Raw genomic sequence first — 24,327 nt, 5'->3', positions numbered from 1 at the left:
CATTTCTTTTCCATTTAAACAATAAAAAAAAATCAAAAAAAAATTTTCCACCCTCCCTCAAATCACTCCAATTAAACGAGCTCTAAAGGAATTTTCTCCTTTTGGCACCCCATGACTGAGGGTATCTATCAAACCAACCAACCCAACAAAATTAACCCATACAAATTCAACTTGGCCAGCCTAAGCCAACTCAACACCTTGGGTTAGTGAATTAATTTGGATTGTAATTTTATTTTAAGGCTCAAGTTAAGCTAAGTTTGAATTGATCATTTTTCCAACCCATCTGACACAACCTAATCCACCATATATATTAGTTTCTTTTATTATCCTTAAATTAATTTTTTTTTAAAATTTATTTGGGTATTTTTTAGAATTAATTTTGATGAATTTGAAATATAATTTAGGCATGTCATGTAAGTTATTATGATTTGTTGAAAAACAAACACTTAAATAATTTATGAAAATCCAAAATTTATTATAATACATGAAAATTTTAACTACAAGTGCACAACCCATCGACCCAACCCTTAAGGTTGGATTCAGTTGATTTCTATACCTGTAATGAGTTGGATTGAGTTGAGTTAGGAATTTTTCAATCAAAGAAGGACGGATTGGGTTGAAAAACACCAACCCAACCCATGCACTCCCCTGCCCACAGTCCACCATCAAGTTAAGTGACTGTTCTCATCTGTTCTGCTTGGAATAATAATATTTATACTTGATGCAGACACGTTTTCTTCGCTTGGCCAGAAGTCCAAACATAATTGGAAATTTTTTTTTAAAAAGTCCAAACATTGTTTTTGCAATAACAATATAGCAGAGCGTTCTTATCTAAAATGGTCCTTGATTTTACTTATCCTTGGTTCGTCTAAAAAAAGATTTCAACACATCATGAACAATGTGTGAACACTAGATGCCTGAATGAAAGACTGCCATTGAAAACTGGATGTGCTCCGAGAAAAAAAAATCAAATATTCATGAGAACATAAAATCAAACTATTCTATCAACAACATTTAGATAGGCTAAAATGAGCTTACTTTACCTATTTAACAATACTTACAAGACAAACTGATACTTCTTCCACCATCACCCTTGACAAGAATGATCATAAGCACTCCCACAAGTAGTATGTTAAGTACGTTGACCAAAATTTTAACTTATGGAATTCAGGGTGAACACCTTTTGAATGAATTCCAAGAAGCACTGCGAGTAGAATGTAAAATTTTAACTTATGGAATTCGGGGGGAACACCTTTTGAATGAATTCCAGGAAGCGCTGCGAGTAGAATGTAGGGTCTACGGCAGAGATGGACAAGGAATCAAACTGAAGAGATTTATATGCATGTTCAATCTTCTTACTCATGTTGTAATCTTGCAAAATATCAATGATACCAAGGTACAGAACAACATCATATGCTTCATGAAACATTTGGGTTTCCTCTTTTCCTGGAATCAGCTCTGCCCTTGCTGGCATGTTCACACCAAGCTGGATTTGGAGCCTGTTGAAAAAGTTGGAAAGAAAATTAGAACTCCAATGCTTCAGACATACAGTAGTAGATTGTACAAAAAAGCCTTCTCTCATTCTCCTATGTACTTGAGATGCCTAAATCTTTAAATTAAAGACATTCTAAAATGGATCATCTTTCTTGTGATAGCATGGATCAAGCTTGCAAATATTATACAAAATCAACCGTCTAGAGCTCTAGGGCATTCCTAATTTTCTTCAAGGGTACGTTTTATATAACTTATATGAGTTCCTCTACAATACTGGCCAAACAGCAAAGAAAGATTTGCATATGACATATTGGTCACTTGCCCAAAAATAAAAGACCCATTGGCTGCGACGACAACATGCTTTAGGTGTTCCACGAAATCATACCTTGCTGTACCAGGTAAAAGAAGATCAACTTCCTCATCACCAGCAGCTGATGCTCGTAATCGGCTACCCCTGATGTGAGGCCCCACAACAACACTATTATCATCTGTTCCACGGGGGACCAAAACAAGGCTTTGTGGGTAATTGGAGATCTCATTCTCTAGAGGGTCTGAATTGAAACATAACCACCATATTAGTCTTCTGTATTAATGAACAGTGCAGCTATGCAAGTTATAGACGAGTGATGATGACCAGGTTAAATCAGAATTAGTGGGTGCTACAAGTCTAATGGGTGTGGTTCATGTAAAACGTGCAAAATATACAGTTCAAATCCTCACTGGAAAAAGACGTTAAAGTTAAATATACATCAAAAGAGAAAAAAAAAAACCATTATGTCAACACACACAAAAATAACCAAGAAGGACAAAAACCAATTCGCTGTCAATGTTAAATAAGGAGGGTCCTAAGTTTTCAAATTGGAACTTGGCCTATTTACTTGGGTGTTATGTAGCCTTCAACAAATAAACTGCCAATCCCATGAGAAATATGAAAAATGGGACTTCATAAAATACCACTATCACTGGATTACATGGACTAAATTAAGACCATAAAACAATACTCAAATGTGTTGGTTTATTTTCAGTTCAAAATAGCTCAAAGAAAACCTTTCTCATTACTTATTACTTAACTGCATATACATCACACTACTTACTAACTAACCCCAGACACCACTTACCAAAAAGGTTAACTGCTGACACTAGCTTCTGTCATAAATTTCCTACATACTCTCATGTTTTTACACATTTTGTTTCCAATTAATCTTCTAACCATAAAAAGACACCAGACAACTGAATCAATGTTCTTCCTAAAATTTCATGAACAGATTATGGTGGAGCACCAATTTTGAAAATAAGCCGCACCTTCTTCTGCAAGCATTTCCAATCCATCTGCCGTTATACCTTGGTAGAACATAAGAGAGCGCAGGTGTTGAGGGGCTCGATAATGCACACCTAACAAAAGGCTGTAATCCATAATGTGCTGTGCTTCCAAAAACTTACTGTCAATCTCAATCTGGCTGCATACAAAAAAAGTCACATAAATAGGAAAGTGCTGTCAATATCTGTTGGAACAATAAGAAATACAGCCAGCATGAGATGAATGCCACAATTCAAATCCTGTCATTTAAAACAACAAAATTAGGGGTAAAATCAGCAGTTGGATATGAACTTTACATTTGAAGCTTGATACTTGTGTGCCAGCTAAAACCAACTTTTACTTGTTATTAGGCAAGAGATTATACAATTTGGAACTTCAAAAATTTTCACACAATTATGGCATCCACACAAATTATTACAGTCAACTTGTTATGGATAAAGAAATTATTCACTTGGGAACTTCATATATTCATTAACCACATCGGGTAAAGATTACCAATTCACAACCTTTGATATGTTAACTCCCAAGTAGGAAAGGAAATTACATGGCAGCTATGAAAGTACAACTTACTTCAATAAAGCCTCTCGCCAAGAGGGTTCCAAATAATATTGATAGTTTAGATCCAAATCTTTGAGTATTGTGTTCTCATCAATTTCAACCTTGTCTGCTGAACGTCCAAGGGACGAACCTTTCAAATCATATCTTCGATGGATCCTCAACTCTGTGCAGAACATATTTCCCATTACTACAAAGCGAAACTGCAAGGTAGGAAATAAACTACAAATATTAGCTTCTTGTGAACAGAAGGCATCTCACATTCTTGCAGAAGGCTTAATGAACCAAAGCATGATACAAATCATAGCACCACCAGATCTAAAACACAGTACTATGGGCCCATGGCTCAGAAAATTTCAATGAAGTTCAAACCTGTATCATAAATATTAAGAAGTAACAAATAAATGGCTATGACAATGTAAAACGTTGAAAAATACCTCTAGAACAGATGAATGCTTCGTTGTGCTGCTTACCTTTTGACCACTAGAAGGTATGATTCTGTGAAGGCCAAAAAATTTTGTAATAAGCGTGTTTTCATATGTCCTCACATGATAATGATAATCTGGAAGCATTCTTAGAAGAACCTACACATCAAAGCTCCAGTCAGTAGAACTTAGAGGTATATGATGAGAAAGAGAACATATATAAAACTTCAATTATAGCAGACGTATCATGGTTCAGACTCTTCAGAACTACATTCCTGGTTGAGTATGGAGTTCTTTTACATGATTCACAAGCACACTAAAATAGGTCCTATAAGCACTTGAAATTTAAAGTTGTATTAATTACTCAAGCTTAGTCTTTTAGTATATTGGAACCATGTTAATCATTTTTTTTTTCTTTTTTTTGATAACGTATGGAAACTTTCTAAAGAAGAGACTTTTGGACTCGCCTCAAGCCCTTTGGAACCATGTCAATCATGTATTGGAAATATCAACCCGTGCTAATTTTTTCTAAGAACTGTTACAATAAAGTACAAAAGAGAAAATATATGTCCCAAGGTAACTTATTTATGTATGAATAACAAAGAAATACTAAAAATCCCAGAGGTTTCCTTTTCAGACATCTTTGTTATTCATACATAAATAAGCTTGGTTCCCCCCGCTCTTCTCAAATGATTAGTACGATTGTTGGAAAGCACTAAAGGTTGCACAATCCATCTACACAGGAAATACATACATATATATATAAAATAAAACTAGGAGGCAACTAGTGCTAACTCTTAACACTTCCAAAATAATAAAGAGACACAAGGTCAAACAAAAAAATGGAGCGACCATCCAAACAGCTAAAGAGACTAAAATGTAGAATTTATGAAGTGAATGGGCCATTCAGTCCCTCCAAAACTCAATTTTGATTTCATGCAAATCTATACTCCAGTAGCATCTGCAGCGTCACTGGTTACAATAAACCCACAACAAGGAGGGCTACAAAAGTGAATGATGGATGCCATGAAATTTGAGGGTTGCATTGCACTTCCTCCATCGAATATGATCCCTTGGTCCAGCACAAATAAATGCTGTGATTTGTAAGCTAATATATGAAATTCTGTAAATGAAAAGAATTTTAATGAAGCAAAATGATTGTCTTTGTAAAATGGTTAATAAGATCAAGTGACACATGTGAATGTTGAGTATTTCCAAAAAACTGTTAGGTTTATTTTGACTCATCAAAACATGATCATTTAGCAAATTTTCATCTACTGTGGAACATCAGGAGCAACATGTGCAAATGTGTTACCAATATAATTCAAATTGATGGAGCAATTTCATTAAAGGCATAAAAATTACTCCCATGTTCAAAATTTAGTCCTTGTAATCAATAAGCAAACCATTATTGACCACATCCATCAGCAGTTAAGGAAAAATGGCATAAATTGATGTCCTTTATGCTGATAAATAGAATCAAATTTCCTTAATTCATGCTCCTAAGTTTCACAGATATCCCTAAGCCTATGATATAGGTTTCTGATCAAAGACATTATATAAAAGAAAGAACTATGAATATTTTTGGTAAAAGAAGGAAACAATAATATGTTGGAAATGAAAGTTTATGGCAATCAAGATATCACAAATCATTTACCAAGAAATAAAATTCATATCTTACCAAGAAATATGCATCATAGATAAATGACTATCACGAAATCAAAAATCCAGAAATTGCAAAACAAGAAGTTAATTCCCTTAATGTTTTATCTGAGGAATGGACAAACCTTTACTTCAGATTTCCTCAAAGTCTTAATCATGAATCGATCATCTTGGGACAGGAAAAAAACACTCCCACTTTTCCCAGGAGAAGAAAGTTCCCTCAGAGCATCATTCCCACAAATGGACATCATGTAATCAGCAGCATCAATCTTGAACAATTCCCTTAAATTCCTACATTGAATTTTCAGAAGGACATGCATATCAACATCATTTTTTTTTTTCCTTTTCTTTTTCCACTGATGAATATCAACAGCATGAAAAGATAAAAAGAGGCTCCCCTGCTGGGGGGAGGCAGTTTAAGATCAACACAGACATCAAAAGGAATTAGTTACCAGCAATTATATTTACAAGGAAGGGGCTTTCCAATTTTTTATTTTATCCAAAGAATAAGGTCGCATGATAATGATCTGCATATACATTTTTACCAACTCATTGACTTAAAAAATCATAGGTAAATGTAGAGTAACCTCCAAAATAATGATGATAAGCACAGAGTCAAGAATTCAAATATTCCCAGATTAATAATGACAAAATTCGGATGTACAATCTGGATGGTGTGTCAGCATCCTATAAAAGTGCTCATAGAGTTGAAACAAAAGCATCATAGTTGCCTTCATGCTACAATTCATTCACGTTTGAGCCTTGGGACTTTCAAAAGAAAAAAGAAAAGTGTTGAGACTTGACACAAGGACAGTATCAACTTTAGCACATTAGGTCAGCCAGGATTTAGCAATTAGCATTCAGGGACACAGGTGTTTCAGAATATATTATATTAAGACTGAAGTCACATGGAGGCTTAAGTATTATGTTTCAGAATTGGCACTATGTATGTATAAGGAAAGAAATAGGACATACTATATAAATCAAGATTATCCATGTTTGAATGAAAAGAATTTGGATGACATAAGCACTCCACCTATACGAAACAACCATGCAATACAGCTTTATCAAAAAAAATAAGAGGAACACTGTATCAACAAATTTTCTAAATCATATACTTTAGCCTGGCTATGATCCTAATTGAAACATAGCAGCTTACCAAACACTAGGATTAACCATCACAAGCATGCCTCATAAACACATCATACAAAAAAATAAGCTGCATAGAAGATTAACCTAAGTAGCAATAACAGGAAGGCCAACTACCAACCTGAAAACCATTGGGCAATAATCTTTCCACTTGAAATCCTCTGATTGATGAGATGGTGTCAATTGGGACCCTTCTTTAGGAAAATTCATCCAAAAGCTAGCACGGGGACCAAAATCTGATGTCCGAACTTCTCGCCTCTGTATGGGAGTAATTTTCCCTACAGTATATCTGTCCATAATTGAATTCATGGTCAACATTAACCTCCTAACCACAATGTAATGGAATATGAGACAGAAAATTTTGGATTTCTGCAATAATAAGTGGACCATGCCTGTCCCAGGAAAGGCAATATTTACCTTCTGTCTAGACTGGGAAAACTCAAGACACACACATGTGAACCAAACTGAAGGAGAAACATGTTGAGACTCTTTGACCATTTTCATGAAGTCCTACATTTGTCTATATATCTGTTTGTAATGATTTTATTTTTTCATTACAAATTTACAATGCAAGTTTTATTGTCTATACATTGTACGAGAAAATTAAAGATCACTGCACTTAACAATCAGATATTGATTTTTTTTAAAAAGGAATAAAAGTTTAAAGAATAATCTCATCAAGAAACCGCGTAGAGTATTTCCAATTAAAAAATGAAAATGATAGAGATATGTAATGAAGAGTCATGATTTTAGCATCCTAAGTGAGGGTGTATGAGTCAGAAATTTGAAAGTACCTGATTCCAAGCTGTAAACTGAGCATTAGGTCATAACTCCTATGACCTTTAATGATTGCTTCACCAGGCCTCTTAACCTCTTTTGCAAGTTTCTTTTGCAGTCGTTTTGCTCTTTTGGATGATGGTGCAAATCCATTTGCTCTTCTTGATGATGATGCAAAACCATTGTTCAATACAAGTTCACTGATTAATACCCCTTGCATGTATTCTCGTTCCAGGATTGGAATGTTGAACTCATCATCCTTTTCACTACCTTCTTGCAAAAAGTCCGTTAACCCTAGTGATGAATCATGTCCAATCACTTTCTCAATAGATACCTCTAGACTCCAACGCCTTTCCAGGGAAACATTTCTGTTGCGAGACTGCTCTAAATTTAACAGGCTTCCCTTGGAAAGCTTTTGGTCAGATGAAGCACGACGAGATCTCTGGTTCCCACCAACCTTGACATTTCCCATATCCACAGAAGCAGCATGATGAATATGTGCAGGGTTCTGCTTTCTCAAATCAGGTAATAGCCCTCTTTTCCTCAAAGCATTGAGGTAAAATTCTTGTACAGCAGGGAGTCGGCTACCTTTTGGATAAAATGATCCTTTTCCATCCTTCAAACCCCGTGTCCAAGTTCCCACGTAGCAGCCTCCATCACTCCATGTATATGCTCCAAATCCATGCATCATGCCATTTAACCAGTTTCCTTCAAATGAGTCTCCATTCATCCAAGTAAGGGTTCCTTTTCCTGACATTTTCCCACCTTTCATATTCCCTACATAAACATTTCCATTAGCCCAGGTGTACTTACCTGGCCCTTCTGGTGAACCTTGAATCCATGAACCTTCAAAGATGTCTCCATTAGGATAATTTTGATATCCCAATCCATGTTTGACATTCAACCGCCATCGTCCCTTATATGTCAAATTATCCGATCCTATATATGTCCCTGTACCATGCATATAACCACCTGAAAACTCACCCTCATAAACTGCTCCAGAAGGCCATAGTTGTTTTCCCTTCCCGTGTTTCATCCCCCGTCTCCACTCACCCTCATATATGCAACCATCCAACCACACATACTTCCCCATACCCTCAGGGACGTCCCCGAGCAACGACCCGGAATATGATTCCCCATTGGCAAGTAAGAGCTCACCAACTCTAAAGCCAGCAGTTTCAGAACTATGACCAACTTCACCATTAGGTATTATGGGCGTGCAATCTTTATCGATAATGGCATCAAGAGATTTTGTTCTATCTGCACAAGAAAGTGCTCCTACCACGTTATCAACAATGGCCACAGGGCCAGACATGCATAATGCCCAGAAGGAAACAGTTCCTTACAATATTACAAGAATCTCAAAAGTTCTCATAAGCTACAAGACAAGATGTGGTGTCACAACAGGATCTTACTGTGGAACTGTATCTATACCCGCTCAAACTCCTTGTCCTTTGACCTATTAGCAAAATAAAGTTTTTTCAATAGCCTCAGATAGCATATTGGAGCAGCAATGGAAACACAGAATGGGAAAAGAATTCACACGAGACTCAAGAGTCCTGTTTCTTATTGAATTTTCACAACTACAATACGACCTTCAATAAGAAAAGACTTGGGAAAAAGAACATAGGATAAAAATAAAAAAAAAAAAAAAAAAAAAAAAAAAAAAAAAAAAAAAAAAACAGAAACAAGATGCATAGACATAAATGAAGTAATTCAGAATAACAAAGGAGGCAAATAATTACGAAATTTCATTAACTGAGAATACGAAAAGCATGACATACATTTAATTTTCTAAAATGCATTTTGCAAATTACTTTTTATCTACTTAGAAAACTTCTTTTGAAAATGTCTCCATCCAATTATTCCGAGAATATATATATCGAAAAGCTATTCATGAAAGCTTTATCAAAATGGATCATTCTGAAAGGGCACAAACAAAAAGATTTAAAAAAAAAAAAAAAAAAATCCAAATTCAGAGCCAAACTTGTTCCCACATTGACTTGCAACAAAACACAGCTCAGAATCAAATAATTATAAATAACTAATCTTTCAAAAATTCAGTCAACTAAACCCCTACAAATTTTCACATAGTTTGATATTGTTTCGCGATTATGCTTTCTTATTTATTTATTTTTATGTTTTTTCTTTACCATAGAGAAAAACTAAACTTTCTTAAAGAGTTGAAATTAATTTAAAAGTGATCAAGGAAATTTTCTTTTTTGATATTGTTTCGCAATTATGCTTTCTTATTTATTTATTTTTATGTTTTTTCTTTACCATAGAGAAAAGCTAAACTTTCTTAAAGCGTTGAAATTAATTTAAAAGTGATCAAGAAAATTTTCTTTTCAGCTCTTATACAAATCAGACCGATTTTTCGAAAAACTACTACAACAAAAACATAATAACAAAGCTAAGTCCTCTATCAAATACACAATATTATTCTTACTCTATGGCTAGAATCACATATTTCAGCTAATCTCTGCAACAAAAAAATGGTCCCAAATTTTTAGCAGAAAATAAAAGCAAAACAAGTCCATTCCAGTACATACTTCACCAACAACAAACATCACAAATGAGAATCTAAACAAAAAATAATTTAAAGAAAATATTACCTTCAAAGGAGATAGAGAGAGAGAGAGAGAGAGAGAGAGGTAGTTGAAGAAGTGTAGCAGTTAAAAGAAGGTGAATATTGGTGAAGAGGCGGTGGTGGTGGTTTGGTTATTTAAGACTTTCAAAACTTTGAGGATTTTTAATTTTCTGTGTTTGGATTTTGGATTCAATGTTTTCGATTGTAACCAAAAAAAACCAAAAATGGAATCAAAATCTCTAGCTAAGAGAGAGTTAGTAAGTACCGAGTAAGCTCTCTTGGCCAGACATAAACATAACAGCCCCGAAATTAAAAAAATATAAAACCAAAATCTTACATTAAAATATTAAAAATATCAATTGCTTTTTTTTTATATATGGCCTGGTGTATTGACTTCGGAAAAGACTATTACACCCTGGTACAGATCTATTCAGACAGTTCCGACCAAATAAAGAAAGAAAGATAAGTGAGTTTTAATTAGTTTAATTGGTAAATTTTTTATGGTTAAATAAGAGGTTTGGAGTTCAATTCTTGTTTATACAAAAAATCGATTGGTGTCTTAATTTGATGATAAAAAACTATTATAAAAAACGGACGTCATAAAATGTAAAACTCTCAAAAAAAAGAAAAACCCGTTTGGTAGAGTTGTTAAACAACTTATTTTCAGTTTTTAAACAATATTACATATGTTTCCATATAATTTTTTCACTCATACGTATTTTCAAAAATTAGAAATAACATTATTCAAACTTTTCTATCAAACGGGGCTAATAATTCAGAGTTCATGCAGTTTTTTTTTAGTCTAAATTATGTGACTATTGAGATCCATTCTATTCCGTAATTAGGTAAAGGTGCCCCACTTATCAAAATAGCTCCAGTGAAAAACCCGAAATCTGATTTGTTGATTACCTTATATGGTAATTTAAATAGTTACTGTTACACCTAAAAGTTAATTAAACTAAAATTTTTGGTCATCACCGACTCCAAAAGATCCTTTGATTTGACAATTTTTTTAGTTTTTTTTTGGAAAAATATATGTGAGGATTAGGATTAGCGTGCCGACAATTGTTATACACTTTGTTTATTTAATTAATTGAGTTCTTAATAAGAAAGAGATAAAAATGTCGCTGTGCGAGTCCTGGCCGTGACCCACGGACGACGCTCCCGGTTTTTAGAGCAGTGGGGTTGGAGATTTACCTGCCGTTGACGGAAAGATGGGGGCCACATTGTAGTAGTAATAACTTAAAAAGGTTATTATCTTTTAGCTGGCTTTTAAAAGGTGCTACCGCCAATTATTGTTTCTCTCGCATTCGAATGCTTTGCTTTGTTATGCGTTCGATGCCTTTTCTAACGCCTTTTTGTGTGCGTTTGAATTTAAAGTTTTCGGTAAATATAAATGACTTTTGACTCTTTCCTTCTTCATTGTCGGTTTGTTACCTTAAAAAAAAAAAATGCAGGTAATACTTGACTCTAAAAAAAAAAAAAGGCTTGCGGATAACACTTGTACCATATAGTTTCTAAGTTATTGTACCTTTGAATTCTTCAATTCAATTCATTCATATAGTTCCTTTTCAGTTTCTAAAAAATATATATATATATGTTCTTTTCAAAAAAAAAAAAAAATATATAGTTAAATTAACCAATAGGGCAAACCACTCTTTGTTAGGTGAAATGGTACCACTCCGTAATCAAGTTGCATGAGGCTCAAAGAGGAGGGGTTGGAACTGCATGGTCAACAACAATAAAATATTTCTAACTATTTAAACCAAAAAAAAATGAGGGAAGGTTCATGGTTTTGTAGTGTTTCTAACGTATACGTATAATGTTTTCATTTCTCAACAATTTAATTATCTAAATATATAATAAAGAAAAAAAATAAGATTTGAACTTTAGATATTTCCATTAGAAACATTAAAAGGGACTAATTGAACTGCAAGAATCTTGACAATGAACCACATAATTGAAATTGTTTGATCTAATTATTAATTTATCATTGGAAAATATAACATTAGTTTGTTGCATATTTATTTATTTATTTTTTTAAGGTGAAAGAACTAGAAGAGCAAATTTTGTTTCGCAATGAATCTTTATTTAAAAAATTTCTCTCAATCCTTCTCCCCCAACACAATCACAAATTCACACGCTCATCACAACAATCCAACCTCAAATTCATCAAAATAGATGAACTATCTTCGATTGTCCAATGCTAAGTGCTGACATCAATGACCCATTCAAGCTCTTGTGGGCGTTTTGGTCGATGTCCCTTGTAGATTCAACACGCTTTTGCTCCACCATCAATGAAAGTGAAGAGTGGGTTTTCCTCCTTGTGCCAAGAGATCAATGTTAATTTCTTTACGCTAGCCGCCCGCGTGTTTGCTGGGGTCATCCATCAGCTCATTGGAGAGAGAGAGATCGATCTGATTATTATTTGCACCGTGGCTTTACTTACAAATTACAAAACCCAATCTTGAAAACACCCAATAGATGTTTTTCAGTTGGAGTTTCCACAGTAAAAAAAAAAAAATGAATAACTATTTTTAAGCATGCCTCTTTTTCTTTTTTTTGAAAAAATCGGGCCAATCAAAATTTTTTAGCAAGGTACGTCACTTTTTATTTCTATAACATGAAACTTGTTTTAAAATATTCAACCAAAGAGCCTCTAAAGAACAATACTTAAAGAATGTACTTATTATTATTATTATTATTTTAAAGAAAAATAGTACTAAATTTTTTTTAGATAGTTTCAACCTATGGTGTCCGTTCCTAATAATGATAGTTTTTTATCATCATACTAAAACACCAATCAATTTTTAGTGTAGGTGAAGATTGAATCATGAGTTTCTTATTTAACTATTAGAAACTTTACCAGTTGAGCTAACTGAAACCCACTAGTACTTAAATTTTAGACGTTGGTTTGATTGAATGATCATCGTTTGAAAGCTCTTATTGAGTTATTGTTATAATAAATTTTTTTAATGGTCTGCGGCGTTACTTAACAAAGATTAGTTTAGGAAATAGATAATGGAATGATGGGATCTATAACATCTTGTCCGTCTATTTCATGGAAAATATTGATTTTTTTTTAATACAAATTTCACTATAAAAATATTTGCTTATATGTTGAAATGATAATAATTATTTTTGATAAAGTTCACTGCACATAAGTTTGCAATGTTTATGAAGTAAAATGTGTAATATCCATATAATATTTAATCATTTGAGAGAGATTAATAATGTTCACGGTCTGTTTTAAAAAAATAAAATAAAATCTTTTGCAAAAGACAGAGGATGATATTCATAGAACATTTATTGGCATGAATTTCAAAGAGAGAGAGAGAGAACATATCATTTATTTTTTATTTTGTTAAACTTGCTTTACAAAATATATATAAATACTAAATATACTCCCACGGCCCTACCTCCCGGGTCTCATTTGGCTGGAAATATCCTCTTAGATTACATTGTGGAGTTTTGTATTCGGTGATATACTAAAAAATTCTTACATTTGTACAGATGAGCATGATTAGCCATTGATTGGTTATGGCTTAACTAATTAAATTTTTTTAAAAGTTAACCCCAGGATTACAGATCCCACCAAAATTCAAAAGGAAGTCCAAGTCTATAAAAAGGTGGAATAGATTCAATAGACACTACCAACCTGGAAATTATGAGTACTGAGTAGGATAAGAAAAGAAGAAGCATGTGGACCTTAGAAAATACTCACTTTAACTAATGGAATTATTCTTTATCGATGGACATTAATGGAATCATCGAATCTGCTTCTTTTTCTTTTATTTTTTAAGTAACAATGGTTAGAGCCTTTTAGTTTAATATCATTAATTAATTTGCTATTTGAAAATACAGTTTTGGACAATTAAAAAGGGAACAATATGAGACAAATTGAAAGTAAAAAAAAAAAAATATATATATATATATATATATATATATATTTGTAAGGAAAACTAAACTAGGTTCCCATAAAGTGTAAAGTGTAAATTCCTAGAGGACAAATTTTTAGGTTGTTAAAGTCTAAGTTCATCATCGTCCTAAAAAAAAAAAGTCAAGCTCATTACTAGGTTCTACTTATGAAAATAAAAGAAGACCATATAACCTATAAGAGCATTCACATCCACTGGAACTATTCTATTTTATCATTTTAAAAGTTATTTTATCAATTCTACCATACTATTTTATAACATACCCAACATTCCGACTTTTATTTATCTCATCTATTCATTAAAATATTAATTTCACCAACTCTTTCTCTCCCTTCCTCTTCATAAAAAATAATTAAAAATACCCACCCACCACCATAAAATACAATATAAACCTTTTACAAGTTGCTACAATACCATCATAAAAATAGGATGCATGGCATTGTAGCATAATTGCAAATTTTTTTGCAATTGCAAGACTTTGCAAGACCGGGTAATGCGAGGTTTTAGGGCTCTAATGCTAAATATTACCAACATATGGCAATTATAAGACCCAATGTGAATGCTTTATTCCAATGCCATCACTTAATTACTCCAATTTTATACTCAGGGTGCATATGTAGTTAATTATGTACTTGTTTCTTAAAAACAAAAAAAGTGCATGCATGTATATATATATGGGCCAAATTGGCTGGTGTTTGGATTCCATTCTCTACACTATAGTAAAGAAAAAGGTGATACCATTTGCTCTTTAGTCTTTGCTGTCCAAATTGAAAGTACGTGTATTTTTAATGCTTTTTGCATGGCTACCTTGGCCTACGAATATCTTTTTGTGACCAAAAGAGGGGGAAAAAACATGGTTTAAAGGGAGATTTTAGATTTAGTTTTAAACAAAAGGCTTTATTATAAAACATGTTTATACGTTAACGTAACAATCATGTCATACTTTATATTAAAAAAAAAAAAACCATACTTAATTTTATCAGGGAAAATCTTCTAAAAAAGAAGGAACCTTTTATAAGAGGACCTTTATATTGGATAGGTTTTCAAAAAATTTGCTTATCGAATGTCGGGTAAAATCATAGAAATGTAATACTTTTACAAGAGTAAAAAAATTTCACCACAAAAAAAAGGTCCTCTAAAAACGCGGCTATATGTCAAAAAAACGTGACTATAGCCTATAGCCGCGTTTTTTTAGGCTGCGGTTTTTAATGTAGCCTAAAACCCGTGACTATAGGATTGACGGTCCTATGATTGCATTTTTTAACCGCAGCTCAAGCTCAGGTCCTATAACCCCGTTTAAAACGCGGCCTAAGGGTGCAGTCTTAAAACGCGGCCTAATGTTGTGGTCTTGGGCCGCGTTTTAAATGCAGCCCAAGGTTGAACCTTAGGCCACATTTAAAATGCGGCCCAAGGCCAAAACATTAGGCCACATTTAAAAAGTGCGGCCATACCTCCCTAGAGCCGCATTTTAAAAATGCGGCCACAGTTAAGGAAAAAAAAAAAAAAAAGAGTTTGCCAAAAAATTAAATACGGAGGTCCTTAGGCCGCATTTTTAGCTAAAAAAATGCAGGCTCAGGACCATTCTATGGCCCCGCTTAAAAACGCGACTTTAAGGTTTTTTTAAGCCGTATTTTAAAAATGCGGCCACAGTTAAGGAAAAAAAAAAAGAGTTTGACAAAAAATTAAATACGGAGGTCCTTAGGCCGTGTTTTTAGCTCAAAAAAACGCAGCCTCAGGACCATTCTATGGCCCCGCTTAAAAAATGTGACTTTAAGGTTTTTTTAAGCTGCATTTTAAAAATGCGGCCACAGTTAAGGAAAAAAAAAAAAAAAAAGAGTTTGCCAAAAAATTAAATTAAATACGGAGGTCCTTAGGCCACGTTTTTAGCTCAAAAAAACGCAGCCTCAGGACCATTCTATAGCCGTGCTTAAAAAACGCGACTTTAAGGTTTTTTTAAGTCCCGTTTATCATCAATCGAATCACTGTTCGAGACCCAGGATTCTATTTGATCATCAATCCAATCACCGTTCACGTTTTTTCTTTTTCTTATCAATGAATAAATCTCTTTACTTGTATGACTTAGATGTCTCGTATTTCTCGAAAAAGCGATTCGATTGATGGGATTTGGTATGATACTCATGAGATCGATGAGATTGATATTCAAATATTTCTTCTTAGAACGTATTGATTTGACCCCATAAGCGGGCCCACTGCCCCATAGCATGTTGCCGCTGGAAGCATAACCCCGTATTTCTTTTATAGAATCTCCTAATTATTCCAGAGCAACTAGAAAGAGATTCTTTAACCAGAAAGAATTCAGCTCAGATGTAGGATACCTATCTAGAAGTTTTCGCAACTCAATCATGTATGATGGAATCATCAAAGATTTGACCTTTTCGAATTCTGTCTGTAACTCACTATAGGCTCGAGAAACAAAGAGAAGCGTTTTTTATAGCCACGGCTTAAAAAACGCGGCCCAAGACCCCCGCGTTTTGTAGTGATATATATATATATATATATATATATATATAAACAACACCAAGATCACACATGTTGACTACAGCCATAATTTCCAATTCCTTTTTCTAGGTCTCCCACTTAATTCTCACAAGAGTGTACTAGATATCAGTCATATCACCTCCCACTTAATTTTCCAATATGAGGTCTAGATATTAACCTTTTTTTTTTCACCTTTTGGTATATTAGTAGGTTATATCCCTAAGACGTATTGTCGATTTTGATGTTGTTACTTTCACTATTGCACGCTACTTAGAAACAGGCGCATGGGAATACATATAACCAATAAAATTTGGGCGGTAGAACATGACTAGGACAGCTGAGATATCGACCAATCCTCCTTAGCTCATGCCACGCAGTTTTACGAGTCATTATCTATATTTACCTCTTGTGATTACGAATTATGATGTACATTGATACGAGAGAGAGAGAAAGGTTATACTATAGTTGTTGCATCTTGTCACTTTCGAATTTTCCAATCTCCGTTTCCAACTTGATCACGTACTCTGCCGGCTACCCACAACCGACCATTCCCACCTCCGCATTATAATTAGTTTTTCTTCTTTCATTTTATACTACTTCTTGTATTTTTCTTAGTTTTTCATATCATTCTCTCTTTCTCTCTCTCTCTCTCCTCAGAATGTGGACAGTGATATGTGCACTATTAATTAAGCAAGTTTAGAGGAAATTATTGCAGTGTCAAATGATGACGATGATGGTTTTTGTATTATTCTGAAGACAACGGTATCTGTCAATTGGCCCACGTTTACAAAGGTTCTCTAAGAAGTGCCTTTTTGTTTGTTTCTTTCTCAGACCATTCGTGGGCTACCAACTTATTCTCTGCTGCCTCTCTTTCTATATGAGAGAGACTAGTGATATGTCGACTGGGCTTACTTTGTAAAGATATTATTAAAGTGTTTTTTTTTTTTTTTAACAAGGGGAAAGGGAAGAGTAGATAAGATTTCATAGGTGATTATTCATTTTTTTCATTGATTCCTCTTCATTCACCTCGTCCGCAAAATTACCCTTGGAAAGTGTTTTCTCACTGTTTTTTTTTACTACCATTAATTGTACACCTCCTCTCTCATGGTGCTCACTGCTCAATATGTAAGCATCTCTCGCTATCCGCCGGCCTACATTCTGAAAACGTTTTTGCTTTGGATATGATCAGCATATATAACCAAAAAGCGAAGCAGATTTTCCCTATATATAATCTATAAACTAGCTAGCGATATAGGATATCATTGGGTGTGTCTCTTTCTTTCTTTTTCTTATATCATTTTTGGTAAGACATTCTCTTGAACATGATATATATATATAATCTCAACAAGAAAATGAAAGGAAAAAAAATTATTTTCATGTGAAATGGGAGGACTATTCAACCCGTACTAATTAAAGTAGAGACCGGTGGAGATTGATTTGGTTACTTTATTAAATGCAAATTATTTTTAAACCCCCCTCCCAAAGGAGAAAATACATTATATGTTTTCGGTGCATCTTCCCTTTCACATGAGGGTGAACCTCACGTGCACTCCCAACAAAAAAACAAGTTTTGTTTAAAATAGATTATCTACAAGAGGTGAGGGATGTTTATCGAAAATTTTAACAGGGTATAAACTAATTATTAAAAGTCCATTTGTTTTTATATTCTCAAAAAAAGAAGAAGTTAATTTGTTTATAATTTTGATTTCTCTAAACATATTCGAGAGTTATTTAAAGAAAAAATTGGATCAATCACTTACAACTTATGTTAAAGTATCCGAGAAATTAAAAGAAGGGTTTTGATTCTCACAGAATCGCACATGTACATACACTATTTCACATCCACTTTTACATGTTGAAAAATTGAAATGTGGACATTTCTAGATTAGTTGTAGATATATCATATATGTGTGACATAGTAGATGTAAACAAGTGTGAAAGAATATTTAACCTTAAAATAAAGACAGTTAAAAATAATAAGACAATCGTGTTAAGATCAAGGAATGATCGAAAATACATCATAACAAGTATCCTAAAGGCTATACGTGTCTTTTCAACGCCACAAGCATGAATAAGGCTTTCACTTGAGAGAAAAATACCTTCAATCGATGACACAAAATCCTTCTTGTTTTTCCTTTTAATATCCTCTGAAATTTGAATTTAACCTCTATTGTAGCCTTTTCATCACGTTAATGTAAGTAAGCTTATTTCCAGTACTTTAGTTCTCTACTAAATTTAGTCTTGACTATACTTTTATTTTCATTAATTCTATTATTTTAAATACGCATTTAGTACGTTACATATATAAATATATTTGACAATCAAATTATGGGTAATTCACTAATCTTAAATCAAGTCTAATTATATTTAATAATCAAGAATTGGCTTAAGTCCTCTTTGTTGAGGGCCTTGAGGCAATAACATGCCCTCAATGACACTTTGTCCATTAAATTCAAGTTAAACAACGATCTCCAGTCAAAAATTTTCCACCAATCCAACAAGAGTATTTTGAGAGTTTGTTTTATCGTTTGCCAGCCAACATGTTGAAATAGAGAGCTTCTATGGGCTCTAAATAGAAGAAAGGGAAAGGTTGCTCTGGTTTTTTTTTTGTTAAATTGGCTTGATTGTCACAACTATTTTATTTGGATTGATAGGGTTGCTACGATGCAGCTATCAAGGATGAAGATATTGTATATAAGCGTATTGTTTTGCATATATAATTGTTAGAGAAATGAAAGCTTTATTCAAGAATATTGAAGATTCTTCATTGAATTGATATTTTGAGTGGTGTCATTTTTTTTCCTTGTTAGCATATTTGATGTTAGCTGATTATTCTCTCTCTGTCTCTCTCTAAAGTTTTTGTTGTAATTGCTTATAGTCTGTAGTCTCTGAAGTTGCTTTGTTGTTGACTTGTCTCTTTTATGCAGCTTCTGCTACTTGTGGTTTGTATTAAATCATTGTATTTGGAGTACAAACCATGTTTATTGGCCCAACACGTAGTGTAAATAATCTCCTATAAGCAGCATGGAATGAGTTGCCACGATATGGGTATTATAAGGTGGAATAAAGGGGTAGCGTGCATGTGAATAGTTCTTGTGAGTTGTAATTAGTTGAAGGGACTTGAGTGGCATTGAAAAGGTGAGGCTTTATTAATTTGAGAAAAGATTTTTAAAGTAGTGTCGAGTAGAGCATAAACATATGTGATTAGCTTAAACATGGGTGTGACTGGGATAAGACGCCTATTGGCAGTGCAGATGCTCTATTATATTAGTAGAGTATAAAATTGCAATGGTCACTTTTCACATTATTTGCTTTTTGCTTCTTAGAAGTAATGTTCTTTTTTTCTCCAAAAGAAAAGAAAAGAAAAGGAAAAAAAAAGATATATATATATATATATATATGTGGGGTCCAAGAATTTGTGACCCTGACCCATTTTTGCATTGGGGCCCAAGGCTCGAGCCGAGGAAGAGTATAGTCGAGGATAGGTAATAAAAGTCCAAATAGTCTTAAGACACAGCCGAAAATGATTCTATCCTCGGCATATTCGAGGTCCCCTTGGAAGGAAGGGCAAAAAAAGATATAGGAACAGTTCGGGAAAAAATCTAAAATATCTGTGTCAATAAAGAAAGAGACACTGGATAGTATAACGACCAAGGACAAAAGGAAAGTTGCCATTACTGCCATTCAATACTCTTCACCTGACAGAACCATGCTCTTCAACTTTTACAACCAACCCCAACCACTTTGGGTATGGGCTGATGGGACAAATATCAGTCCTGGAAAGTCGAACCTACACGTGGACGCTGGATGAGGGATACAGGCTAGTATAAAAGGAAAAGTAAGCGATCCAGAGCAGTGGCTGGGAAAAATGGCCAAAAACTAGAGCCTCCCAACCCGCCTCCAGGAGAAAGACTCCTAGAGTGAACACGATTTAATTATGTATGAATACCACGAAAAACTATCGTCCGGTGACCAAGGCTTAGCCTTTCAAACCCACGCTCTACAAATGATATTATTTGGACCTTTTCACGTGCGAACCTAATATCATTTTGGGTCATTACAAATTATGTCCTTACAATATATATTTGAAATAGTTACAATATGTTACTAATTTTGCAACTCGAACTCTTTTCACTTAAAATTTTAAAGACTTTATGTATGAATATTGGATAAGTGTCAATTCAACTATAAGATCCGACGAAAAAGAAAAAGAAAAAGATGTTATGTTAATTTGTAAGACTTGTAAATATATATATTTACGGTAATCATTCTTTAACATGTTTCATTATTGAATACGCAGATGGACATAAAAAAGTTTAGCTGATCATTCTTATCCTCAGAATGTGTTTCCACTAAAAACCCATACGATTCTACCATTTGTCTTCCAGTCATTCAATGTAGCAATTGGTTTCAAATGAATGATTTATTATTATTATTATTATCATTCGAAAAAGACTTTAATTAATTAAACACAGAATAGAATACTTACTGAAAGCAATTAAATAACTAATTTAAGGCAGGCCGTCGATACAAAATGAAGCAAATGGGTAGATTAGATAGATCGCAACCACTACTACCATATTTTCCCCCCCAAACTACGTACGCTACTCATTTGATTGTACTGAGAAAGAGCCCTACATGATCCAGAGGGGAATTAAAAAAAAAAAAAAAATTATATATATATATATATATATATATATGGAGCTGGCCAAAGTGCTTGAAGTCTTTACAGTTGTCGATCACCAACCATTTAGATCCAGAGGGGGAACAAAATGCTTAACTATCATGACCTGATGACCAATAATCCACCAAATTAAAACTTCAAGGTTGACATAATTTCTGCCCATCCACGATGCATGGGCCATGTCCGACCAGAAAATCTACAAAGTAAGAACCACGTGTTAAAGTAATTTTCTATTCACCACAAGTTCAGTGTGGGATTTGTCATTGCAAGGATGTAATTTCGTTCTCTTATCGTTTTGCATGATATTTGATAAGAGTTAAGCGATTTAAGTAGTAGCGCTTCAATAAATGTGTTGTGCACATGATAATAGTCTTATCAAAATCCTAGTGGTCCATGTGGTATTACTGTTATCATGTGTCGTGGGTTACATCAAGAAAGTCAATCTCGTATTAGAGGCTGTACAGATTTTACCAGTGGAACGATATATGTTGGTATCGGTTAATACTGGTGTATCGTTTCTAATTTATCGTTATTTTTTATATTTATAAAGTGTGTGTATATATATATTATAATAAATATAAAAGTTTACCATAAAGCATTACCTCAATTTAGAACAAATAATTCATGGTTTTAGACTTTAGCATCAATTAAAAGAAAAAAAAAGAAAACTTAATTGTTTATTGCATATTAAGAAAACAAATAATACTAATAAATTAATATAAATAAGTTGCCATTTTGCCCTTATAAAGTGTGTGTATATATATATATTAAGAAAACAAATAATACTAATAAGTTTTTTTTTTTTTTTGGTGTACTGGTCGATATTGTCTGAAATTAGCTGGAATGGCGGGTACATGACCGATACAGCTGATATTTAAACCTTAATGAAACGTTAGTGGTTCAATATCAATATACATACTTATATGGTACATATTGGCCGGTACAGCCAGTACCAATACCGTATTGACTAGATTGGGTTACACCAGTACGGTATCCATGTTTCTTAAGCTAGAACTCTGGAACGAGTGAGGTTCTAGGACAGACCATGGCATGAGAAACAACTTTCATCATTTCAGACCAGAAAGCTGTGTCACAAACTCACATGCATAATATATGTTGTGCATTAAACGAATCATGATGAGTCCTTTTCTTAGAAAAAGATGTCTCTGGAAGCACTTCTTTTTGTTTTTGGTGCAGCGTGGAACACGTAATAAGGGCCTTAACATAAATAATACCTATAGGCCCAGTCGTATGATAGTTATCGTAAATAGGTTGGGTTAGCTGAATACTTTTCTTAATTGTGTGAAAATCACAAAGGGTTAGTGATAACAACACCAAATTAAATTAGTATTATCCTCGATAAAGACCCTGCTGGATATACGTACGTAAGATATTATATAAATTTAATTGTTAACCTAACTAGTTGCTGACTTCTCAAAAGATTATTTCTGTCATTTTCTATTGTCTGTACCTCCATTCTTTTTGCTGGGTTTTACTTGTGAGGCAATTCTTCAGGTGGAGAATTCAACATTGCCCATTGATTTAGTGGAGAACCTATCGGTTATCCAATGTATAATATAATATCAATATATTGGAACTTCAACTAGGCATAAATGATAAAGATGTTTAATTAGTAAAATCATATAACTATCTTCTCAATATATATATATATATATAAAACTAATTAAAACGTATCAATGAATTGAACATTGGTGGTATCAAATTAATTTGACCTGATAATAACAAATCGTCAATGAGTTAGGTAAAGAAGTAGGGCTCTCCTCCAGAAGTGGAGGAACATAGGTAGATGCGAACTATTAAATTAACTAGTGCGCTGCAAAAATTATAACCATTAAGATTAAGATATAAGCTTCGCACCAATGAGTTTTTAGTCAGTCATGTTGTTGAACTAAATGTAACACGAGTTGTAAGAGCATTAGCATAGGGGACCATTGGCACATGCCAAACACAAATAGGCCACCATATAGAGGGCCTTGGCACTCAAAGTGACGTACTGAGGCAATGTCAGTCACCCATTATATTCAGATAAGAAATAAAAATGAAAGGTTATATATGCTTATATTGCCACCAAAGTGTGATTTGAATTGGCTGTTCGAATGTAGCTATTTATACCAGCTATCAAGTATAGTTTATTTATTTTAGACTTTTGTTTTGTTTTAGAGGCAATCGGCCTATAGCTATAAAGAAGTAACCATCTTACTCTGTAAAGCAATCCTTTCCGATCCATTCCTAGCAAAAACACGATTTGATTCCTAACCTTTGTCATAATTAAAAAAAAAAAAAAAAAAAAAAAAAAAAACTCTTCTTCATGCTTGATCAAGATGATATGTCTCGGTTTAGTACAACTTATTTTTCAATTATTTGAAAATAAGGTTGTTTGAAATAGTTCTACTTAAGAAAATGTGAAGTTTGAAAAGATATATTGTACCTTTAGAATGTGTGGTTTGAAAAAGTTTTACCAAACATGCATGATAGTGACCTAAATTCACAAATATCTTTTTAAAAAATAGGGCATATATCAAGAATATGTTGCTCATATCTTTCCTTCACCAATTTTGTTCCATTTATATGCTTTTTTGGGATAATTTTTCTCCTTAATTCTTGTTATGGGTTTGGAATTCAAATTTTGATAATAAATTTGACTCCTTGGATGGCATTTGTGTTGTAAATTCCAAAGTCCCAAGTTTTATTCACCATACTATAAGTTCATGAAGTTTCTTAAGTATCTTACGGGGGTATGAAGTGGAATAGTCTAGTCAAAAGGTTGGGACACTACTTCCTTATATTTTCTCTCTCTCTCTCTCTCTCTCTCTCTCTCTCTCTCTCTCTCTCTCTCTATATATATATATATATATATATTTAAAAACACTGTACTCATAAATCCACTCAAGCAAACATTGATGAGCATGGTTTCTCAACCACAATGATGACATGTATGCTACTATGCTTGGCTAACCCAAGAGTACCTTGGGAAATAAGTGATTTGGCCTTGCAAGAATAACAACTTAGATGTGACTTTCAGGAAAGAATTCAAACCTCAATTAAGTATCAAGAACTAAATAACCAAATCATCTTTCAAATCAACCTACCACTCTGATGCCTAAAGTCATTATTTCGATTAAATTGGGAAAATGTGTTTAGATGTAAATTACTAAATTTAAATAAGTCAAGTAGCCTTTCGTTTCCTTTTTCATTTCTTTGATCCATCGAAATTG

General features: G+C 33.5%; 1 protein-coding gene across 3 annotated transcripts; it reads right to left on the bottom strand.

The window, feature by feature from the left end:
• Positions 1-879: 879 nt before the first annotated feature.
• Positions 880-10,294, bottom strand: LOC115952804 (phosphatidylinositol 4-phosphate 5-kinase 9). 3 transcript variants are annotated; one of them, XM_031070082.1, is made up of 9 exons: positions 9,996-10,294; positions 7,398-8,839; positions 6,725-6,892; positions 5,580-5,745; positions 3,805-3,951; positions 3,383-3,570; positions 2,797-2,951; positions 1,880-2,045; positions 880-1,499 (listed from the first exon to the last, which is right to left on the bottom strand). In XM_031070082.1, exons 2-9 carry the CDS (start codon positions 8,693-8,695, stop codon positions 1,226-1,228), a joined length of 2,562 nt encoding a protein of 853 aa, XP_030925942.1. In that variant the 5' UTR covers positions 8,696-8,839; positions 9,996-10,294; the 3' UTR covers positions 880-1,225. The 3 variants fall into 3 exon arrangements, with proteins under 3 accessions (XP_030925942.1, XP_030925943.1, XP_030925944.1); XM_031070083.1 differs by having other exon boundaries at positions 10,236-10,291; XM_031070084.1 differs by having other exon boundaries at positions 960-1,499; positions 3,841-3,951.
• Positions 10,295-24,327: the final 14,033 nt, after the last annotated feature.

The sequence above is a fragment of the Quercus lobata genome, chromosome 7 (genome assembly GCF_001633185.2).
Source record: "Quercus lobata isolate SW786 chromosome 7, ValleyOak3.0 Primary Assembly, whole genome shotgun sequence".
Classification (NCBI taxonomy): Eukaryota; Viridiplantae; Streptophyta; class Magnoliopsida; order Fagales; family Fagaceae; genus Quercus; species Quercus lobata.
This window is presented reverse-complemented; position numbering and strand designations above follow the sequence as displayed.

Bases quoted from the DNA above. Each gene is read 5' to 3' on its own strand.
- LOC115952804 (XM_031070082.1), bottom strand. From the start codon at position 8,695: ATGTCTGGCCCTGTGGCCATTGTTGATAACGTGGTAGGAGCACTTTCT. The intron at 3,571-3,804 runs GTATTTTTCAAC...CCTACCTTGCAG, and splicing joins AGCATTCATCTGTTCTAGAG to TTTCGCTTTGTAGTAATGGG. The intron at 2,046-2,796 runs GTGCGGCTTATT...GTTTCAATTCAG, and splicing joins GGAAATGCTTGCAGAAGAAG to ACCCTCTAGAGAATGAGATC.